Below are 22,811 nucleotides of genomic sequence, written 5' to 3'. Positions count from 1 at the left end.
GAACATCTTTGTATACACACTTGCTAGTGCTTACATTTCTATGAGATAAATTCTTAGGAAAGATAAAACTTTAGTAATAGATGCTACTAAGTTATTTCCCCAAATGCTGTAGCCATTTATTTTACACCAGCTTTCAAATTCTCTGCATCTTTGCCAGTAAGGTATTTTACCACTCTAACCTCTCCAACCTGTTGAATATGAAATCTCCCCATCATTTTACTGATTACCAATGAGTGAGTCTCTTCATGTATACTGACTGCCTAGATTTTTTTCTCTGCTGTAATTGCCTTTCCATATCCTCTGTCCATTTTTCTATTTTGTTATTTGTTCCCTACTTGATAATCTATGAGTATTCTGTTTATCATAAACATTAAATGTCTATCCTCTATGTTAGAAATAATTTTGCCTAAATCTACTGTTTGTCTCTTGACTTTGTTTATGGAGTATCTTCTTATGCTAATTTTTTACATAGCCAAAAAATACATTTCTTTATTAACTCCTGGGGTTCTAGTATAGGTTAAGAAGCTCTCCTCCTTCCTTAGAACGTACCTATAGTTACTTCTAGCTAGTATCTATTTCTGGACTTTCTTTTCTGTATTATGAATATATCTATATAAATGCCACCAGAGATTACAAATACTAATTTTCTTAAAAAGGAAAAATTGAAATGACAGTACTACAAATAAGAAGTTATAAAGTAACCAATATAAGAAAAAAATACCTCTTTGCTTTACTCAGATTCATCTACTATAACTTTGATCCCGATTGCTTTATCATTTCCACCTTATTTTTCTTCTCTCCACACAGATAAACATATATTAACTTAAATTAAAAAAAAAAAGAAAAACCCCCAAGAACTACTGAGGGTGTGTTATATGCATCATCCCTCCTTATCCCTTAATATTCAATCTGCATTTCCTAAAAATGGAAATATTCTTCTACCCAACCATGATATAGTTCCTCATGTATTATTATGTCTAGATATTAAGAATTTTTAAAATAAAACAAATCATAAAGAAAAAGATGTATTTTGCTACAGTAAAATTTAAAGTTTTTGCTCAATGAAAGGAACCAGAGACAAATGTAAATTAAGTCACATCGTGGGAAAAGATATTTGTAACAAAAGACCACAATTCGGGTTACATAAAGAACCCCTAACAAAAAAGTAAGAAAAAGACAAAACCCCCCAAATGGGTAAAGGATATGAATAGGAAATTCACAGAAAACATAAATAAATATGAAATAAAATGGGGTGCCTTGGTGGCTCAGTCAGTGTCAGCTGAAGTGTCTGCTTTCAGCTCAGGTCATCATCCTAGGGTCCTGGGATCCAGCTCTACAAAAGGCCCTCTGCTCAATGAGCAACCTGCTTCTCCCTCTCCCTATTGCTCTGCCTACTTGTGCGCTCTCTCTCTCCATCAAATAAATAAATAAATAAATAAATCTTAAAGAAAATATAAAGATACTCATAATTAAGACAATGTAAATTTAATTGACGAGATGCCATCCATACACATGAAATTGGCAAAAATTTAAAAATCTGACAATACACAGTTTTGACAAAGTTGTGGAGAAATGGGAACTCTCTATACACCTCTGATGGGCATGCATATTAGTGCTACCATTTTGAAGACTAACTTAGCAAACTCTAGTAAAGATGAAAATGCTCTGAAATCCTATTTCTTGGTATATACCCTAGAGAAACTTTTACATCTATGCAACCATAGCCGGATTTTTAGTCATAGCAAAAGAAGAAAAAAAAAAGGAATTATCCTAATTGTCCATCAGTAGGAGAATGGCAAAATTATGGTAAAGTTATTAATCGAATTTTTCACAGGTACATGCATCAACACACACAAACCTAGTATCAACAATGAAATAGAAAGCTGTAGTATAAATACATCCAGTATGAACCTTGTTATGAAACATTATGAATTAATGTTTAAAGGCCTCCAAATCAATACATATAATGTTAACAGATTTAATAAATGGAAGCATAAAGGTACGCGCAAGAATGAACAAACAAATGAGTAAAAGTCATTATCTATCTCTAGGGTAGGAGAAAAGGGAATAGGATAAAGAAGGGTTAATACAGGGTCCTCTACACTATTTTATTTACATTAAAAAAGTGTGAGGAAAAGCTGTATAATGTGGGCATACAGGCATTTGCTATGTTATCTCTATTTTTATCTGCATATTTAAAATACTTAACAAAAAGGACATTTACATAAAATTCATTTACATGGAAGAGTTTAAAATAATTCTTACTTTTTAAAATAAATATAAATGTGAGGAATAGTTTTCTTTTAGAGAAATACTACATTAAGTGCTATTATTATATGCAGCATACTTTGGTATAAGTTACTAAGAAACAACCTCCCTTGAATTCTGATCTTGGTGCTAAGTCAGTTAAAGTCCTAAAAAGTAATGTGACATGCTATCAAAAACAAAACAAAAATGATACACTTTCTAAGATATTTCTGACAGAGAAATAGGAAGGCATAAAATCTGTATTTCATGTAAATGTTCATTTTCAATATTATTCTTACCTTAAAAAAACAGAGCAATAATACAATGAATGCTCAAGAAACATATCATTAAACATGACTTTTGGCTGATGCTGGCTTTACATTCATGAATACAGAAATATGTGTTCATAAATGCCAAAATATGGAATGAGTTTTAAACTAATTAAAAAAAAATAATAGCGTAGACATGTTTTTAAATTACTTACAACAATCACTGATTTTGCTTGTTCACAATACTGGAAATCTCCATATCGAACAGACCTACGACCCTGGTAAATGAAGATATTTTAAATTAACATGTAAAAATATTATATTCAGTATTAATAACTTTTCATCCAGTAAATAAACATATTTGAGCATATATCAACTCCAGTCAACTTTAATATTTACAACATTCATTCTATTCAATGATGAAAAGTAAATTATCTTCCTTCAAAACCATCCTAATATTTTCAACTCACTAATAAGTATATTTCCTTAAATGATATAACATTTATTCTTCTAGGTTGCTATAATTCTTGTTTTCATAACTAAGTATTTCTTTTCTTTTTTTTTAAGATTTTATTTCTTTGAGAGACAGAGTGAGTTAGAGAGAGAGAAAGAGCACAAGTTGTGGGGAGGGGCAGAGGGAGATGACGACTCCCCACTGAGCAGGGACCCTGGAATCATGACCTGAGCTGAAGGGAGATGCTTAACTGATTGAGCCACCCAGGTGCTCCATAACTGAATATTTCTAATCACTGGGTAGAATGAGGGCAACTCCATCTACATTTCCTTCTAAACTTTCTGACAACAGCTTATATTTATACCCAATATGTATCTGTCCCAATATTCAAATGAAATTAAAAAAAAAAATAGCCTAAGAACACCTGGGTGGCTCAGTTGGTTAAGTGTCTGCCTTTGTCTCAGGTCATGATTCCAGAGTCCCAGGATCAAGCCCTACATTGGGCTCCCTGCTCAGTGGGGAGTCTGCTTCCCCCTCTCCCTCTGCTCCTCCCCTCTACTTGTGTTCTTTCTCTCTCTCAAATAAATAAATAAAATCCTTAAAACAAAAACACCCTAGACTATTCAATTTTCCCAGAATAGCTTATCTGTAATAAAGGTTCAAATTTATTATGTGACATTAATATAATGAAAATTACTTACATCTCGATCTACTGTAGTTGCAAAGCCAATGGCTTCTTTTTGTGTACAGTTAACAGCTTTCTGAAGGGTATAAATAACTTGTTCATAAGTATGCACCTCATCATTAAACAGCATGCAATAGTAGGTATCCCTCTTCTCTCTGTGGGGTAAAACGTAAATTATATATTATCTAAATGCATATTCTCTAGCTCTAGGCTGATTAAGTAAGAGCACACTTGGTTCTAGTGCTAGGGGATGTGCTAGGTACTGGGCACATATCTGTAGCAAAGTCATCTGTGGTCCCCCATACTCGATGACACCACTATCTGTTGGGGAAGATATGTATTTGACATGTAATTCTAAGTGAACTGGCTTTTATCAAGAAGAACAAAAAACTGCAACAGGGTAAAATAGATCTGGGACTTCAGAGAACTGCAGAGAAGTAATCTGAGACCCAAAGTCAAACTAACTATCAATGGTTCTAAACTGGAGGCACTTCTCCACTAACTACCATAGAGGACCACTTGGCAATGTCTAGAGACATTTTCTGTTGTCATGACTGGGGCAGGAGTGCCACTGTCATCTAGCAGTTAAGGACCAGGGATCCTGCTAAGTATTTTACAATACACTGGGGTACCTGGCTGGCTCAGTTGGAAGAGCATGTGACTCTTGATCTCGGGGTCATGAGTTCAAGCCCCACTTGGGATTTATATCAGAGATCCTTAAAATAAGTAACAGTCAGGTTTGCCTTAAAGTTCACTTTGCTACCAATGTGGAGAATGAATCGTTGAGGACAAGAATAGATATAGCAATTCTGCTAGGGAAGCAATGTTGTCAATGATGAAATTAATTAATTTGGAGTAGGACAGCAGTAATGGAGAAGAACAGAAGTTATATGATTTGATGGAGGAAGAACCAGCTGGATTTGAAATCTAAATGGGTATAGGCGATTCAGGTTTCTGTGTAGATGGAATGCCATCTACTAAGTCAGGAAAATAGTATAAGAGAAGCAAGTTACATTCTTTTCCCTTCTATACTGGTGATTTTGAACCTACAATGAAACAAAAAGATAAAAACAAAACTCTTCTATTCTCTAGGGTCTAAATTTGTATCTTTGATCAACGGTTCCCAACTTGAAGTACATCTTGTTTTACTGTGCTTTGTAGATATTGTGGGTTTTGTTTTTTTGTTTTGTTTTTTTACAAACTGAAGGTTTGTGGCAATGCTGTGTTGAGCAAGCCTCTTCAGTGCCATCTTTCTAACAGCATTTGCTCATGTTATGTCTCTGCATCATGTTTTGGTAATTCTTGCAATACTTCAAACATCTTCATCATTATTATATTTGTTATGGTGATCTGTGATCAGTGATCAGTGATCTTTAATGTTACGGTCATAATTGTTTTGGAGCACTAGGAACCACATCCATTTAATACTGCAAACTTAGGTATAAATGTTTTATGTGTTCTGACTGCTCCACTGAGCAGCTGTTTCCTGTTTCTCTCCCTCTCCCTGGGCCTCTGTATTCTGAGACAACTGAAACTGTAATGATCTCTAAGTGTTCAAGTGAAAGGAAGAGTCGATTGATGTAGCAATCTTCACTGTTGTCTTGTTTTAAGAAACTGCCACAGCCACTCCCTACCTGCTCAGTCAGCAGCCAACAACATTGAGGCAGGACCCTCGATTATGACTCCCTGAAATCTGAGATGATGGTCAGCATCTTTTAGCAATGAAGTATTTTTAAGTTAAGGTTATGTACTTTGTTTTTTATACATAATGTTATTAGACTACAGCATGGTGTAAATCTAACTTTCATGTGTACTGGGAAACCAAAAAGTTCATTTGACTTGCTTTATTGCAGTGGTCTGGAAACCAACCTGCAATACCTGCAAGATATTGTGAAGATACATTCATACGACATATATGGGTATGTGTGGATATATGTGAAGATTCATATGGCAATATGGATACATGTGAAGATAGATTCATAAGGCACTATTTTCAACATTTCTAAAAAAGTATAATTAACATCTCACTTTATTAAAAAACACTGAAGAGTCTAAGTGTCTAGAACAGTACTGAAAAAGCAAAAAAGAAACCACTGATGTTCACTAGACCCTCACTTCAACTTGTAATCAACCTTAAATATGAACAGGACTCCAATAAATTTAGTTAGAATTAAAAGTTAAAGGGAAGGTTGTTTGAGGCAGGCACATCACATGGAAAAGCCAGCCCTGAGCCTTAATACAACTATGGCAGAATCCAACTCTCTGGTCACAAGTTTGCAACCTCAATAATCAAAACGCAAACAGTAAAAATGTGAGAGTTATCAGGTTTATCACACAAAGAACGGAAAAGTGCCTGTGCCTGAAATACGAGGCTAAAGTAAACTAATCAATGAACAGGGAGAAATCTCTACCAACTAAGTGGATCACACATATTTAAAAACTCTGAAATAAAGTATTCTGAAAACTAATTACTAAAAGAGAGTATGTTCGATCTTAGCTGTATTAAACTTAATTTGAGGAATTAGAATCAAAATGCTTAAAACAGAGTTTGAGCAAATACGAATACAAAGAATAAAAGGGCTGTACTTACATTATCTCTAAATCTGCTGGCAATTCACTTTCTTTTTCCCAGGTTAGTATCTCCACTGCATATCTAAACATAATAGCAAAAATGTTGTAGGTTCTTGCTATCACATCTTCTGATAAATGCACAAGAGGATCCTGTTAAGAACAGAAAATAAAAATTGCAACCATCTTAAATGCATATTAATTCTCCTCTTTCCTGTTCTGCCTCTACCCCTCAAAATACTACTGTGAACAGCTGACTGATCTTCCAGCTTTGGCTTCTCTTCAGGTTGATCCTGTATGTCCTACCAAATCAAGCTTCCTGAACCATTCTGTTTATAATGATCCCAATTACTGGATAACCTAAACATAATCGATGGCATCCCAAGGCCATTGATGAATAAATCTAAAAATTTTAGCATGGCATTCCAGGATCTTTAAAACCTAACATCAAACCATCTTTATAGCTTCATATCCTACTAATCCCCAATTTCCAGAATAAACAAAGTAATGATACCTAAGGACAGATAATTTAGTTTATAGGTATAAAGGAGAGCCTCATTTTCAGCCCAACTCTAAACGGTCAGAATACAAGGTCAGAAAACCGCCCCTTGATGCTGTAAGTATCACTCCCTTGTCTACTTTGTTTTAGCAGTGCATGTCATGTATGTATGGAAGGGGAACTTAGCACCTTATACTTAACAGGGAATAAGTCACAAAAATTCTAGGTTAATGTGAAAAAGTATTACTGTAAATATACACTAAGCTTATCATACCTTTTAGGCAAAATGTTTTACACAATTTTAATCTTAATGCTTTGCTTGTTACCTAGCTTAATGGCTAAGTAGTATTATATTCATTCCCAAATAATAAAATAGTATGTTCTGGGGCACCTGGGTGGCTCAGTAAGTTCAGCATCCAACTCTTGACTGTGGGCCATGTCCTCATCTCAGGGTTGTGATACTGAGCCCAGCAGCGGGCTCCCTGGTGAGTGGGGAGTCTCTTTGAGAGATTCTCTCTTCCTCTCCCTCTGCCCCTCCTCTCTCTTGTACACAAACCCTTTAAAATAAATATATCTTTACGAAAAAGGGAAAATCAGTATGCTCCAACATCATGGAATGGGAATCAACACATTACTGCAAATATACATAAAGGATACAGATTTTTTTGTACATCCTCACCAAAAATAAGCCTAGTGGAACTGATAACAAACACATGGAGACGGGGAATAAAAAGAACGGAAGAAAAAAGACTCCTAAAGGAGATGGGTAAAGAGTGTGAAGAACATAAGAAAAAGAAGAGTAAGAAGATTTTTGTCTTACAGGACTTTTTATCTACAATCTTCTCAATGGTTTGCTTTATATGTCCCATGGGAAAAATTTTTTTTATCCTACTAGCAAAGTTTATTTTACTATTTCTTTCAGAGACTAGAAGTCACTAACATAGTGAATCCATCCATACAAAGAAGGAACTAGAACTGGTACCTCCTGGAGATTCATAAAAGAATGGGTATTAATAATAATATGAACCTCCGGAGGCCTGTGTGGCTTAGTCAGTTAAGTGCTTGCCTTTGGCTCAGGTCATGATCTCAGGGTCCTGGGATGGAGTCTTACATCAGGCTCCTTTCTGAGCAGGGAGCCTGCTTCTCCTTCCGCCTGCCACTCTCCCTGCTTGTGTGTGCTTTGACAAATAAATAAATAAAATCTTAAGAAATGCGGGGAGGGCCGCCTGGGTGGCTCAGATGGTTGAGTGCCTACTTCTGGCTCGGGTTGTGATCCCAGGGTCCTGGGATGGGGCCCTGCATTGGGCTGTCTGCTAAGTGGAGAGCTTGTTTCTCCCTCTACTGTTCCCCCTGCTTGTGCTCTCTTGTTCTGTCAAATAAATAAATAAAATCTTAAAATATATATATATATGAACCTCTTTCTACACCAAAATAGAAAGTAGAATCAAAGCTCAGTTTGCTTGGTGATATTACCCTGCTATATAGTCAGTCACTCATTTCTCACAATTATGTCCCATAATACAAGACATTTAGAGAATGAATTACAATAAACAGAATTTATAAGAACGAAACAGGTCCTGAAACAGAAACAAATGCCAATTCTTGAGAATCCAAGACAGTAGTATTCAAACTGTTCTATAAAATCCGAGGGCCCGGTAAAGCTGTTTCCTGTTTAAATTACACACTGGGTTAAAAATATATAATTATCTGTATTTTAAAATGGAATGTAAAAATACACTCTAAGATGTGTAATATTACATATTGAGGATCACCAACTAGTAATTTTGCCATTACATTAACCCAGTTTGGGGCAGGGCTAGGAATAAAGATTTTTCTGCCATCTCTGCATACAAGTTAACATCTTCAAAGATGGTCACTCATTAAGAATTATTTCTGGTGACACCTGAGGGCAGAGTCAGTTAAGCGTCTGACTCTTGGTTTCAGCTCAGGTTACGATCTCAGGGTCATGAGACCAAGTCCCCCATTGGGCTTCATGCACACTGTGGAGTCTGCTTAAGATTCTCATTAAATGCTAAGAAAGACTTCTGCTCAAAGTGCTCTTATGATATCATAAGTCAGTTGGAATTTGTAAATAAATGATCATCTCACCCTATACTGTATTATCAATTATGACTAATAACTGTAGTTCTTTGATTACATTTATTTTATAGAATGCAAACCCTGGTCTGTGAGTCAACTGTGAGTTACTCTTCTTTCAAACTAGAAGAACACAAGACATATTACTAAAAAGGATATCTGCTTACATTAGAAGGTAGTGGGAATTATGGAAAACTAGTTTTTTATGTCATACGCTTTTTATCTATTTATTTTTTTTAAAAAAGATTTTATTTATTTATTTGACAGAGATCACAAGTAGGCAGAGAGGCAGGCAGAGAGAGGAAGGGAAGCAGGCTCCCTGCCGAGCGGAGAGCCCGATGCGGGGCTGGATCCCAAGACCCTGGGATCATGACCTGAGCCGAAGGCAGAGGCTTTAACCCCCTGAGCCACCCAGGCGCCCCTGTCATACACTTTTTAAAAAAAGATTTTATTTATTTATTTGAAAGAAAGACAGACAACAAGAGCAGGAACAAGCAGGGGGAGGGGCAGAGAGAGAAGCAGGCTTCCCTCTGAGCAGGGAGCCTGACACAGGGCTCCATCCCAGGACCCTGGGATCATGACCTGAGCTGAAGGCAGATGTTTAACAGCTGAGCCACCCAGGCACCCCTGTGTCACTTTTTAAAGTGTAAGCATACACTGTATTACAATAACAATTTTAACTGTTGTCATATGCAAATAAGCTATGAATAAGGACTTTTCCTATACTCCCCAACTGAAACTAGTAATAAACTAGAAACTAAATAATTATCGAAACCACTTCCCTTATTTCAAAGTTGACTTTCTAGCAAGTAATTAATACACATTTCAACTGATAAAAAGTAAGTTCATTAATTATACCGCTTTTAGTGCCCACTGATAAATGGATAAAGCAGCTGTGACATATATATACACGATGGAATATTACTCAGCCATAAAAAAGAATAAATCTTGCCATTTGCAACAACATGTATGGATCTACAGGGTATAATGCTAAGTGAAATAAGTCAGAGAAAGACAAATACCACATGATTTCAATTATGTAGAATTTAAGAAACAAAACAAATGAGCAAAGAAAAAAGAGATAAACAAAAAACAGACTCTTAAATTAATATATGGAATCAAACTGGTGTTTACCAGAGGGGAAGTAGGTGGGGCATGGGTGAAACAGTTGAAAGGAATTAAGAGTACACTTATCCTAGAGGCGCCTGGGTGGCTCAGTGGTTTAAAGCCTCTGCCTTTGGCTCAGGTCGTGATCCCGGGGTCCTGGGATCGAGCCCCACATTGGGCTCTCTGCTCGGCAGGGAGCCTGCTTTCCTTCCTCTCTCTGCCTGCCTCTCTACCTACTTGTGATCTGTCTCTGTCAAATAAATAAATAAAATCTTAAAAAAAAAAGAACTCATCTATAAAAAAAAAAAAAAAAAAAAGGGTACACTTATCCTGATGAGCAGTGAGTGATGTAAAGAACTGGTGAAACGTTGTATTTTGTACCTGGAGCTAATATAACATTGTATGCTAATTACACTGGAATAAAAAGAGAGAAGCAGGCTTCCCTCTTTATTCTCTTTAATTATTGGGATTTTAAAATTAGAATTTTGTTGGGAAAAAAAAAGCAATTCCACTGCTGAATATTATTTATAAAATCAGTGTAATGTAGCATCATCAACAGCCAAATTACAGAAGGAGCCCAAATGTCCACTGACTAATGTATGGATAAGGAAGATGTGAGATACACACACACACACACACACACACACACACACACACACTGTAATATTACTCAGCGAAAAAAATGAATGAAATCTTGCCATTTGCAACAATGTGGATGAAGCTGGAGAGTATTATGCTAACTGAAATAAGTCAGTCAAAGAAAGACAAATACCGTATGACTTCACTCATATGGTGGAATTTAAGAAATGAAACAATAAATAAATGAACACTGGGGGAAAAGAGTGGCAAACCAAGAAACAGACTCTTAACCAGAGAACAAACTGATGGTTACTGGAGGAGAGGTGGGCGGGGGGATGGGTTAAGTAGGTAATGGTAGGAGGGCACTTGCTCTGATGAGCACTGGGTATTGTATTTAAGTGATGAATCACTAAAATCTACACTGAAACTAATATTACACTGTATGTTAAATAAAAATTTGGAGAATAAAATAAAATAAAATCAGTGCAAAATACTGTTAAAGAATTCCATTACTGGAGCCCATACTACCATTAAGACACTTTGGAAAAATTTTTAACTCCTAAAACTCAAGCTTCTGCACCTATAAAATATTCATTAACAGCAGTATTTATCTTATAGGGCTGTTCTGAGAATTAAAGAAATAAACACAGTACTTAGCATAATATTTAGCTAATAATCACAAATCTATGTCTGAGATGGGAGCAGCACTGATAAGTGAAAATTTCAGGTAAAAGAAAGTCTTCACTGAGGTTGTTCACTCAAGTGCATTTGTTACTGAATTAAATCTCACTTCAAAAAGGATTTATAGCAATTTAAGAATACATCCAAAGCATAATATTAAAAAAATAGATGTACAAAGAGGGCAAAACCAGAATAAAGGTAGGAAAATGAAATCAAGATAACATGTTTATTATACAGACATATCATACAATTTCTGAACAGCTACTATAGACAGGCACGTTTCCAAACATTTGACTCTATTTCCCAAAAGCTTCAGTAAGAGGAAAAAATCAGTTACCAGACCCATAGAAAGAGAAAGTAATATTTCCTAATGCAGAGACCTAAGAGAAGTTTCTTATAGTTCCTGTAAAGATTATCAAAGGGGACACTCTAGCCTTCTTACTCACCTCCCATGCCCAAAGGGCCCATTTGGAAACCTGGTCTGGCATTTACTATCGTCACAGTGATGGGAGATGCTATTGCCATTTAGTGAGGGGGAAGCAGGTATAATAAACACAATGCTTCTGACAGCATACACATGGGGTCCACAAACTCTTCTGTGAAGAGTCAGATACTGTCTCTTAGTTTTTGTAGACTCTAGGGTATTTGTTGTAGCTACTCAATTTTTCTATTGTAGTGGAAAAGCAATTTTGGACAATAAACACAAGCATTGCTTTGTTGCAATAAAATTGTTTTACAGACACAAAAATTTGAATTTCCTATCATTTTCACATGCCACAGATATCATCCTATTGACTTTTTCCAAGTATTTAAAAATATAAAAACCATTTTTAGCTTATGGTGGTGCCAGCAACAGGTTGAAAATAAGATCTGGCCTGTGGGGCCACAGTTTGCTGACCCTTGGCCTATACAATAAAAAAAAGTCCCATCCCATATGCAATGAGTTGAGAAGACCCGTGGAAGTGCTAAGCATTATCCCTATAGAAGTGTATTAAGCTTTTTCTACCTTTTCTTAAGATGCAGGCCAAATGTATAACAAAAATTACATTCAATAAAAACAATCCTATGACAGATTTTTTTTTAAAAGTACACTGCAAATATTATATAGCTTTCTTCCTTTTCAAGCACAAAATATTAAAAACCTACATATATGTATAAATTTAATGAGTGGGGACCAGCAATGCTAAACATAATGCTATTTTAAAAATAGCTTCTCTTACAGTCTTATCCTTGAGGACTTCATTTCTCTTAGCTGAATTCTTAAACAGGAATTAAATGGCAGAGTCTGGAGGTTTTATTTTCTGCCAAGTTGCTGAAGTATGAATTCTCCAGGCAGGACCATATAATTTCAGCCAGGAAGGTGATCTTGGTAACATCTTCCTAAAATTCAGGAAATTAACTCAAGTCTGCACTATTAGATAGCAACCCTACTAATGTATGAGGATAAGGTCAACAGAGTAAAATAAAGCAAATTTTCTTAGAAAGTGATTTAAGTCTACTCTAAAACAAAGACTGAAAGATAACAAAAGTCCTAAGGTTTTTCTTTGCAAATTTATTGAGATAAAAATCAAATACCTAAACTTAACCATTTTAAAGTAAACTACTTTGTGGTATTTGCTACATTCATAATGTTGTTCCACTACCACGCCTATAGAATCTCAAAACATTTCTATTACTTCAAAGTAAAACCCCTTACCCATTAAGCAGTTTCCCCCCATTCTCCCCCTTCCTCCCTCCCTTGGCAATCACCAGTATGAGTTCTGTCTACAGATTTACCTCTTTCCGATATTTTTCAATGGAATCATACAATATGTGGTATTTTGTGCCTGGCTTCTTTCACTTAGCATGTTTTGGCAGGTTCATCCAAGTTGTACCATGTATCAGTATTTCATTCCTTTTTACCTCTGAGTAATATTACACTGTAGCTATATACCACAATTCCATCCATCCACCCATAGATGTTATGGGTGATACTTATTTGAATACTTGGTTTTCAGTTCTTTTGGGTATATATCCAAGAGTGAAATTAAAGGTTCATATAGTAATTCTGTTTAATTTTTGGAGGAACAGTAAAATTGTCAAATTGTTCCACAGCACTGGATCATTTTGCATCCCATTTAAGCAATGTACAAGGGCTCTAGTTTTTCTACATCCTCGCCAACACACACATTCTTTCTTTCTGATTATAGCCATCTTAGTGGGTGTGAAGTGGTTTCAATGTGCATTTCCTTAGTAACTAATGATGCTGAACATGTTTTCATGTGTTTGTTGGTCATTTGTATTGTATCGTCTTTGGAGAAAGGTCTATTTAAGTCCTTTGCCCATATTTAACAGGGTTATTTGTGGTTTTGTTGTTGAGTTCTTACATATTCTGGATACTAGACCCTTGTCAGATCCATTAAATTCCCCCTTATCCACAGCTTCAGGCACTCCCAGGGCAACTGCAGACTAGAAGCTGACAGTCCTTCTTCTCATGTACACTCAGAAGCTCAACAGTAGCCTAACATTATCTTATGATGCCTGTGGCATTCACCTTACTTCATCTCATCAAAGTAGGCATTTCACTATCTCATATCATCACAGCACAATATTATAAGAACAAATGAGTGAGTGCACATTCACATAACTTTTATTGTAATGTTACTATCAGTCTTTTCCTGTGCTTAATTCACAAATTAAATTTTGTCATAGGTATGTATGCATAAGAAAAAAAAAACACAGTCTATGCAGGGTGTGGTACCATCCATGATGTCAGGCATTAACGGGGGGTCTTAGAACATATCCTCCACGGATAAGGTGGGACTACTCTATAAAATTTGTAAATATTTTCTCCCATAGTTTTATACCGGTTTCCAATTTTTTTTAGAAGAAGCACAGCTCTTTTTGTCAAAAACAGCTTTTCTATTTGTATTTTTACAAATGGAACTCTAATACAGTATATAAAAGAGATAACAAGAGAGCTCCTTCAATGTAAGTGGAGAGCTCTGAAATCCTGATCACTGGGCATCTGTCACAAATCCTAAAACACTTACACAAAACAAATGAAACACAAAATATGTTTCCCATAGGACTCAACACTTCATACAAATTTTAATCTGTCCTGAACACAGTGGAACACAATCTAAAAGACATTGTTCCATACTATAAAATCTTAGTCAAATTTTGAGACCTGTAAGGTATGTGCACCAGAAGCACCATTAATGTTCGCCTGTCGTAGATCTATAGCAGACCTACTAACAATGCATAAGTACTTCAAATGTACCTATCTCTCTGCATTTAAAAATAATATGTGAAATAAGGATCCTGAATCAAACATCAAACTGTCAGAAATAGCAGAGATTTATATATTTATTTAGTAAGAGTCCACTACATTGTTACAAATATCATTTAGAGAAAAATAATGCAGAATCAATTACTTTAAAAAGCACATATTAACAGCTGGAGTGACTATAATGGGTACTGAGCAGCATACTGTCTTTATACTTGGTCCCATCACTTATCCGAAGGTCATGATAGGCAAGCTAGTGATTAGGACTGGCTACCATGTACGCTTACAGTAAAGAAAGGTATCTAGCCTACAAAATCTTAGTCACAACACAACTATACAAAAACCAACCAAGTTAACTAGTCTCTACATATGGGAAAAATATCCTTCAATGATAAATGAGGACTTAAAGCAAAACCTCAAATAATAAATCCCAATTAAATTAAATTTCCAGAATTTCAAGTGAGTACCACCAGCAATGGTATGGCATCTATAAAATGCAAAAAACTTACAAAGTATATCTGGCCACTGGTTATAGTGACAGGACTATTTTGCTTACCCATATCTCATAAGCTAATTCCTATGTCTGAAAGTATTTCAAATTTGTAGTTAAAACAGTATTTCCTTAAAAACAACTTAGCGAAAATGTTTTTACCTCTTCTTCCTCAATTTCAGAGGTGTTAAGTTCATGTTTTTGACAGTAAGGACCCTCTTTCCAAGCTTCAGTATCACCACAGTCACAGAAACCTCCACCTCCTGATGTTGTCATCTTAAAAAAAAATTGTAAAGTATCTTGTCAATAAGTGTTTCCTGAGGGCTATCAGATTATAAATAAGAATATCAAGTGCTAAGGAAATAACATTGCTAAAGTGCTTAGTTCCTTTGGAGGAGTTAAAATTAAATAAAAGGCCAAAACCCTCAATGTTTTAAAGCTTAAATAAGCCTACACTAATTTAAGCAATTTCAAAATAAAATAAACTACTTCGTAATGTCTAATAAACTACAGATATTTTAAAGAGGTAAAATGTGTCCACCTATAGGATTTCCTTAATTAAGGAAATCATGAGGGTTTTCCTGCTGGGTTTGGTAAAATGTCAGTATCAATGCCCTCAGGTTATAGTGCTTAATGTAACACAACAGATTCCAGTAATAAAGGTAACTACAGTTGCTTTCCCTCAGGAACAGTCTCATGAGTGTGCTATAACTGTGTTAGATAATGTGACCAACAAAAACCACAGAAATAGTTTGTTTTTCTTTTCTAACACCTTCTAAATAGTCTTCGTTTACAAGGAAAGAAATGTACAAGTAAGACTGTCCAGTGAGAAAGTTTTCACAACCTGCAGGGTTCAAGAATTATTCATACTTCCCTGATATGGCAATGATTCAAGGAATCTGGCAAGACAGACTTTTTATTTAATTATCAGAAATTCTGCTTTAAAAAAAAAATACTGTGAGAGTTTAGGAGTGGGTATTTGATGCAAACTTTAGAATGAGCCCTATTATATTCTGCCCCCCCCAAAAGTTATCTGTGTGTTCTATATCAAAATATAATTAACGTAAACCCACAAATGACAGTTATTCCCAGGAGCTGCAAGGATATATGCCAAGAAACACAGGCAGCCAACCATTTGGAAAATGATAACCCTGTAGCTTCTGTGCTTCTTATGGTTACCCAAGATAGGTAAGGCAGCTTATGGGAAACAGGGATTCTCTTACCAATTTAGGAAAATAAAGAGAACATACAAAGATCCAAGGGATCCAATTTTGTATGTTTTAGCTCATTATTATCAATACTCGGGTAGAGTGAAGAAAAACAGGAGTAAAAGTCCTAAGCCAATAGGGCTCCTGAATTAATAACAAGACTGCAATATTCCCTCTCCATGATTTGAGAATAGGGTGCCAAGGTCTAGCTACTAACACTTCCCTAACTTTTAAATGTCCAAGGCTTTGTCTTCAATATCCAGTAGCGGAATCAATCAGGATAAGCTTAGCAATAATCTGCCTTTGATCAGATCCCTGATCTAAAAGCAAACATAGATGATTTTTGGAAAAGTACTGGTTGCATTACAGCAGTAGAAAAATAGTAAAATTCGTGGGTGTCATGTTCTGGGGTTGGGCCCTCTTTCACAATGCAGAAGATGCCTCTTTAATATTAAGAAATGACAAATTTTCTGTAGAAGATGACCAATAGATAGAATATTTCTTAAATTTCCTGACACTTTTCCTTACTCCTTTTCTAACACATCCTTCCCTTCAGAACCTCCCTCCTGGTTTTACCTCTCACCTTTACCCTCTAATTTTTGATAACCTTCTGCATAAACAGAGAATTATGACAATAATAAACATAAGGAAATAGCAAAACAGACTAGTTAAAAACCTATATGCAGAAACTGGTATCTGTGCTGTCGTTCCTAAACCATGTGTTCAAGAAGTCTGGATTCACAATTCATTTCTATACTGCTATCATATGTTTAACAGGATTTAAATAACACATTTATTAAACCACTCTCCTCCATTATAATGTTAAATCTTGGAATTTAAAAAAGGCAGAAAAGGTATCTAACATAAAATTTAATAGTTGGGTATGGTTATTATCTGGACATTACTAACCCTATATCGATGGTCTCTGTGAATACTTCCCAAAAAGCACTCCATGCATAAAACACAAGTTGGATCAACTGCACAGTCTCTGTAAAGTTAAAGAAAAAAAAAATCAGGGTGTCATTAAAAAAACTGTATTTCACAACATAATATTTCAGTTGGAATCCATCCTAGAAAAGCCAGAATAGTGAACTGCCTTGGTGTTATAAGAAAGGAAGTATTATTTCCAAAGATCTGTTAGATCTTTGGGCAATGAAGTCAGCTTAAGAACCTGATTCTTATACTACTGGATATGTATTATCTTCTACTAGATTTGGGTAAATCACATTTTCATCTCACTTCAGTTGTTTCATTTGCTTTCCTCATACTGCCAGTTAGATACGTTTATAGATCATATCTTAAACAAGAGACTCCCTATACTTCCATGAAATGAGATAGGGAGTTACAAAAATCTTTACATTTCCCCTTATCCTTGTTACTGTAACCTGATAGGCAACCATTCCTCCGTGCTTACTCTTACTCTGTGTTCTTTTAAGTGCATGTATTTTTAATGCATATAACTCTTATTATATCATATATCTCATTCTGTTACTTTTTCCCTTCTATAACATAATTCATTCATTTTGTAAGTGAACATCTGATTTGCTGCTTCTAATCACTACATAATATGCCATGGCATTTTTCCAAAATATTTTATCTCTCTACTCTCCCTGTACTGGACACATGGATCAACTCCAATGCCTTTCTACCATATATAATGCTGTAATAAAAGCAGTATAAATGTGTTCTTACAGATGTGTCTGAGACTTTCTTTGGCAAATAAACTCAGGAGCAGAATTGCTGGGTCATATACATATTAAGTTCTTAATTTGAATGCCATGCTACTGTCCAGAGTGGCTACATATCCCCTACCAGTGTAGGGATGCAGGGATAGCCCTGCATCTTCAATGCATTTGGTTTTATCTAGTTTTCTAATATGTGCAAGGCCAACATATTTGAAATGGTGTATTATTGTTTTAATTTGCATGTCCTGATTGTTAATATGTTTGATCAACTCTTCAAAAGCTTATTGCATTTGGGGTTTCCTTTTCTATATTGTCTTTGCCCATTTTCCTGCTGGGATCGCTTTATTTTATTTGCACAATCTAATCTAGAGGATATAATCACTTGGCAATATCGAACACTGCAAATATTGTCTCTCATTTGTTACATGTATATTAATTTTGCCTATGGGTCCTTTGTTAAATAGATGTACCTATTTTGATGCAATTAAATTCACACATACACCTTCAACTGGTTTGTATTTTGAGGTTTTAAGAAGTTCTTTCCTGGGGCTCCTGGCTGGTCAGTTGGTTAAATGGCTGCCTTTGGCTAGGGTCATGATCCCAGGGTCCTGGGATGGAGCCCCACCATCAGGCTCCCTGCTCAGCAGGAAGCCTGCTTCTCCCTCTCCCTCTCCTGCTCCGACTGCTTGTGTTCTGTCAAATAAATTAATTAAATCTTAAAAAAAAAAATAGTTCTTCCCCAAACCCAGGTCACAAAAATATTCTTTATTTTCTTCTGTTAACCTTTTGGTTTATCTTCCACATTTAGGTAGAATGCATTATACCTTTGCATATGATGCAGAATAAAGTTTAACTTCTCAATATATACTGAGCTCTTTTTTTCTCAACACCATCTACTCAACGATCTTTTAGTACTTGTGGTGTCATCTTTGTAATATATTAAGTTCCTACATCTCCTTGGGTCTACATCTCAGCTAATATGTGCAAGTCATCTATTCCTACACCATACCACGTTACATTACTATAGCTTTGTAGTATATCTGAATATCTGCTGGAAGTTCCCTTTTTTCTCTTTTTTAAAAATGTTGACGTAGCTATTCAAAAACTCTTCTTTATTCTTCCACACATCACTTAGGATTAAGTGTAGAGAACCTCTCAAAAATATCTAGCTAAAATTCTGACAGAGGCTACTTAGAATTTATTGACAAACTTCAGGAATAAGAACATTGTTATAAGAGGAAATTATCATGTCCATGATTATTTCTTAAGTTTTCTACTGAAGTTATAAAGTTTTCTTCAGATGAATCCTTTATATTCTTGATTAGATTAATATTTAGATACTCTCTAGGTTTTAAGTGAAAACATATTTTTTAAAAATACTTTTCTAGTTGCTTAAGGATGATGAAAAGTAGCACCACTGATTTTTAGGACCCTTGATGAAACTCAAGGCAGTTCTTACAGTTTGTTGAATTCTGTTTTGTTTTTCTCCCAAGGTAAATGAATATATATAGTTGCATATGGCAACTTTATCTCTTTCCTTATATAATATTAATGCATTTTATTTTTCTTCCTTTATATTGTTGACAAGGACCTCCAATGATATAATAAACAGCAGCAGTAAAAGTAGGCACCCTTGCCTTGCTTTAGATATTAAAGAAAAACATATCTAAAGGTTCTCCATTAGTATTATGTTCATAGTAGGTTTACTAAGAATGTGACCTTCTAGGGGGGGAAAAATGAAGCATGTATCTTGCCTTTTCTTTCCTATCTAAACTATATCTGAAGCTAATCAGAGGATTAAGGAAGGACTGTGCTTCTTTTATAAAAGACAAGCTAATAAAGGAAATGACAAGTTAGAATATTTTGCTACCTCCTAATAATATAATGATTTAAACAACAGGCATCAGTGACAGTAAATAAAAAGGTTAAAGAAGACATTTTTAATGGTTGCATCTGCCATGTACCTAAACTCACTGATCATCTTAACAAATAAAAAAAAACAAGCATCATGTGCTTCCTGACATTAAGAATTAAGCACATCAATATTTATGAAGTTATAATTCACCCCCAATACCAAATAACAATTTAATCATGCCTAACTACCTGTTTAGAGGACATACAAGGAATGAAAAAACATGTTAAGCAACACCATGGGAACACAATAAACAAATCCAGATTGTGGAAAATTCCACAGGACAAATGACCTGGTTTCTTAGTAATATAAATGGAAAAAAGAAGAAAAGAAAAAAAAATAAGAGAGAGAAGAACTATTACAGATTAAAAGAAAAAATGAGGAATAACAGCCAATGCAATGTGTGGACTTTGAATCCACCTGTGAGTCAATCAGGACAATTCTACTCAGCCTAGGTATTAGATAATGTTAAGAGATTAGTGTTAATTTTTTTAGGATGTTAATGGTTGTAGAGAAAAAAAAGCTATATTCTGAGTTAAAAGGCATGCTGCTGGAATTTGCTTTAAAGTAATCTGGCAGATAGGGAGCCTGGGTGGCTCACTCAGTCAAGCATCGGACTCTTGACTTTGGCTCATGTCATGATCTCAGGGTCGTAAGATTGAGTCCCTTGCATCAGGAGCAGCACAGGGTGGAGCCTGATTAATATTCTCTCTCTGCAACACCCCCTTCTCCCGCCACCACAATGTTCTTGCTCTCTCTCTCCAAGAATCCTGGGATCATGACCTGAGCCAAAAGCAGATGCTTAACTGACTAAGCCACTCAGGTCTCTCTGCTTGCTCTCTCTTAAAAAAACAAAAACAAAAACAAAAACAAAAACTTGCAGGGCAAGAGAAAAAAGTGTGTGAGTATATGTGTGTGCATAAAAAGAGTTGCGATATGTTGGTAATAGCTGAAGCTGAGCAGTAAGTACATTTAAGATTCATCATACCATTCATTCACTCTATTTTTAATGTTTGAAAATGTCCATAACAAAAAGTTTCTAAAAATCCAACACCAAATTATTCAGTAGTTTGCTAAGAATTTATATCATAAACAATCGCTGAAATTTATATAATGCTTTCCAGAAATAAACTCAGAAAGTTTTCTTCTCTATTAAAATGGTGAATTACACTAATAATTGTTATAAAGACAAACTATTTAGATTCCTGAACTAAACTCCATTTGATTATGATGCATTATTCTTTTAGTATATTCCTGGATTCAGATAGCTAATATTTTATTTAAGATACTTTTGGTTACATTAGTAAGAGAAATGGCTTTAGAATCTCTTAAATTTATCAGGGATTGAAAACAAGATTATATTAGGCTCATAAAGAGTATATTAGGCTCATAAAGAGTTAAGGCAGTTTTCACATTTTCTATTTTTTGTAGTAACCTGTGTAAAAGGGGAATTAATTTCCCTTTGAAATTTGGTAAAACTTACCTATACAGTCATACCTAATTTGTGGGAGGGAAGATTTTTGATTACCATTCCAATGTTTTTCATTCAAGCTGCCTATTATTTTTCTATGAATTTATCCATTTCATTGAAGTTTTTGAATTTTTTTTAGCATTTAGTTGTTTATAATCCTTATATTTCAGAGGTTGCCAAGTTCTTTAGTGTCACCATAGTTTTTTTTTTTTTTTCAGGGTACCCCTAGTCTAAAAGAAACAATTGTTCTGTTTATCAAATAAAGCCCAAACAACTTAGTAACTATTGGTCACTGAACAATATTTTAACACTTTGGAATCAAGTTGGACACTGTTACCTTCATTGCCTATTCCACAAAGTATCTGCTTTTCAATCACAGCAATGTTGAGGACCTAGCTTTGTAAGACATAACACCACCAAAAGGAATATGTAAATGTGTTTCCCAGTTTTTCATTCTGAATTTTATGTATCTGCATTCTTTTTATTCAGTCTTGCAAGGAAATTGGCTTAATTACAAAGAGTCAGTATTTCTCAATTTTTTACTTTTATTTTCTGACCATTTCTCTTCTCTCTCCTTTGAGTGTGCTCAATTGTTCTACCCTACTGAGCTGGATGTTTACTCTATTTATTTTTATTTTTTCTTTGAAATAATTTTATTCATAGGAAAGGTGCAAAAAAGAATTCCTTTATACCCTAAACAAATCTTTCCTCATGTTAACAATAATACAAGGAAATAAATATTGGCATAATATTATTAACTACAGCCCTTAATCAGAAGTAATCAGTTTTCCCACTATGGTCCCTTTTTCTCTTTCAGGATACAATACAAGATCCCACATTGTATTAGACGTCATGGCTCCTTAAGTCTCCTCCAAATTCTAACAGTTCCTCAGCCTTCTCTCAATTTTTGTCACCATACCCTTTTGAAAAATGTTGGTTAGTTATTCTGTAGAGGTCCCACAATTTGGGTTTGTCTGACATGTTCATAATTAGATTAAGTTAGGTATTTTTGGCAAAGATACTATAGAAGTGATGTTGCAGGAAGCGATGCTCTGTCCTCAGTACATTGTAACATGGGGCACAAGATGCTGATCTGATATGCCGTAGTACTGGTGGCATTAACTTTGCTTACTTTGCTAAGATGGTGTCTGCCACAATGTCCACAATAACCAAACTATGGAAAAGAGCCTAGATGTCCATTAACAGACGAATGGATAAAGAAGATGTGGTTTATACATACAATGGAATATTATGCAGCCATAAAAAAACACCAAAATCTTTGCCATTTGCAATGACATGAATGGAACTAGAGGGCATTATGCTAAGCAAAGTAAGTCTATCAGAGAAAGACAATTATCACATGATCTCTCTGATATGAGGAATCTGAGAAACAAGACATAAGATCATAGTGGAAAGGAGGGAAAAATGAAACAAAATGAAAGCAGAGGAGACAAAACACAAGAAACTCTTCATCTCAGGAAACAAACTGAAGGTTGCTAGAGTGGAGGGGGGGTGGGAGGGATGGACTTGGGGAGGGTATGCTATGGTGAGCATTCAGAATTGTGTAAAACTGTGCGCCTGGGTGGCTCAG

At 35.2% G+C, this 22,811-nt stretch overlaps 1 protein-coding gene across 7 annotated transcripts in view; it reads right to left on the bottom strand.

Annotated features, from left to right (window-relative positions):
- UBR2 (ubiquitin protein ligase E3 component n-recognin 2) overlaps positions 1-22,811 on the bottom strand; it is a 126,258-nt gene that overhangs the window by 70,025 nt on the left and 33,422 nt on the right. For 6 of the 7 annotated variants that reach the window (XM_059177994.1, XM_059177992.1, XM_059177991.1 and 3 more), the window contains exons 3-7: positions 17,062-17,140; positions 15,107-15,220; positions 6,246-6,376; positions 3,672-3,810; positions 2,732-2,794 (exon numbers count right to left, since the gene is read on the bottom strand). In XM_059177994.1, the coding sequence (XP_059033977.1) occupies positions 2,732-2,794; positions 3,672-3,810; positions 6,246-6,376; positions 15,107-15,220; positions 17,062-17,140 (526 nt within the window). The remainder of the gene's footprint in view (positions 1-2,731; positions 2,795-3,671; positions 3,811-6,245; positions 6,377-15,106; positions 15,221-17,061; positions 17,141-22,811) is intronic. The other variant, XM_059177993.1, reaches the window with a different exon arrangement.

The sequence above is a fragment of the Mustela lutreola genome, chromosome 6 (assembly GCF_030435805.1).
Source record: "Mustela lutreola isolate mMusLut2 chromosome 6, mMusLut2.pri, whole genome shotgun sequence".
NCBI lineage: Eukaryota > Metazoa > Chordata > Mammalia > Carnivora > Mustelidae > Mustela > Mustela lutreola.
This window is presented reverse-complemented; position numbering and strand designations above follow the sequence as displayed.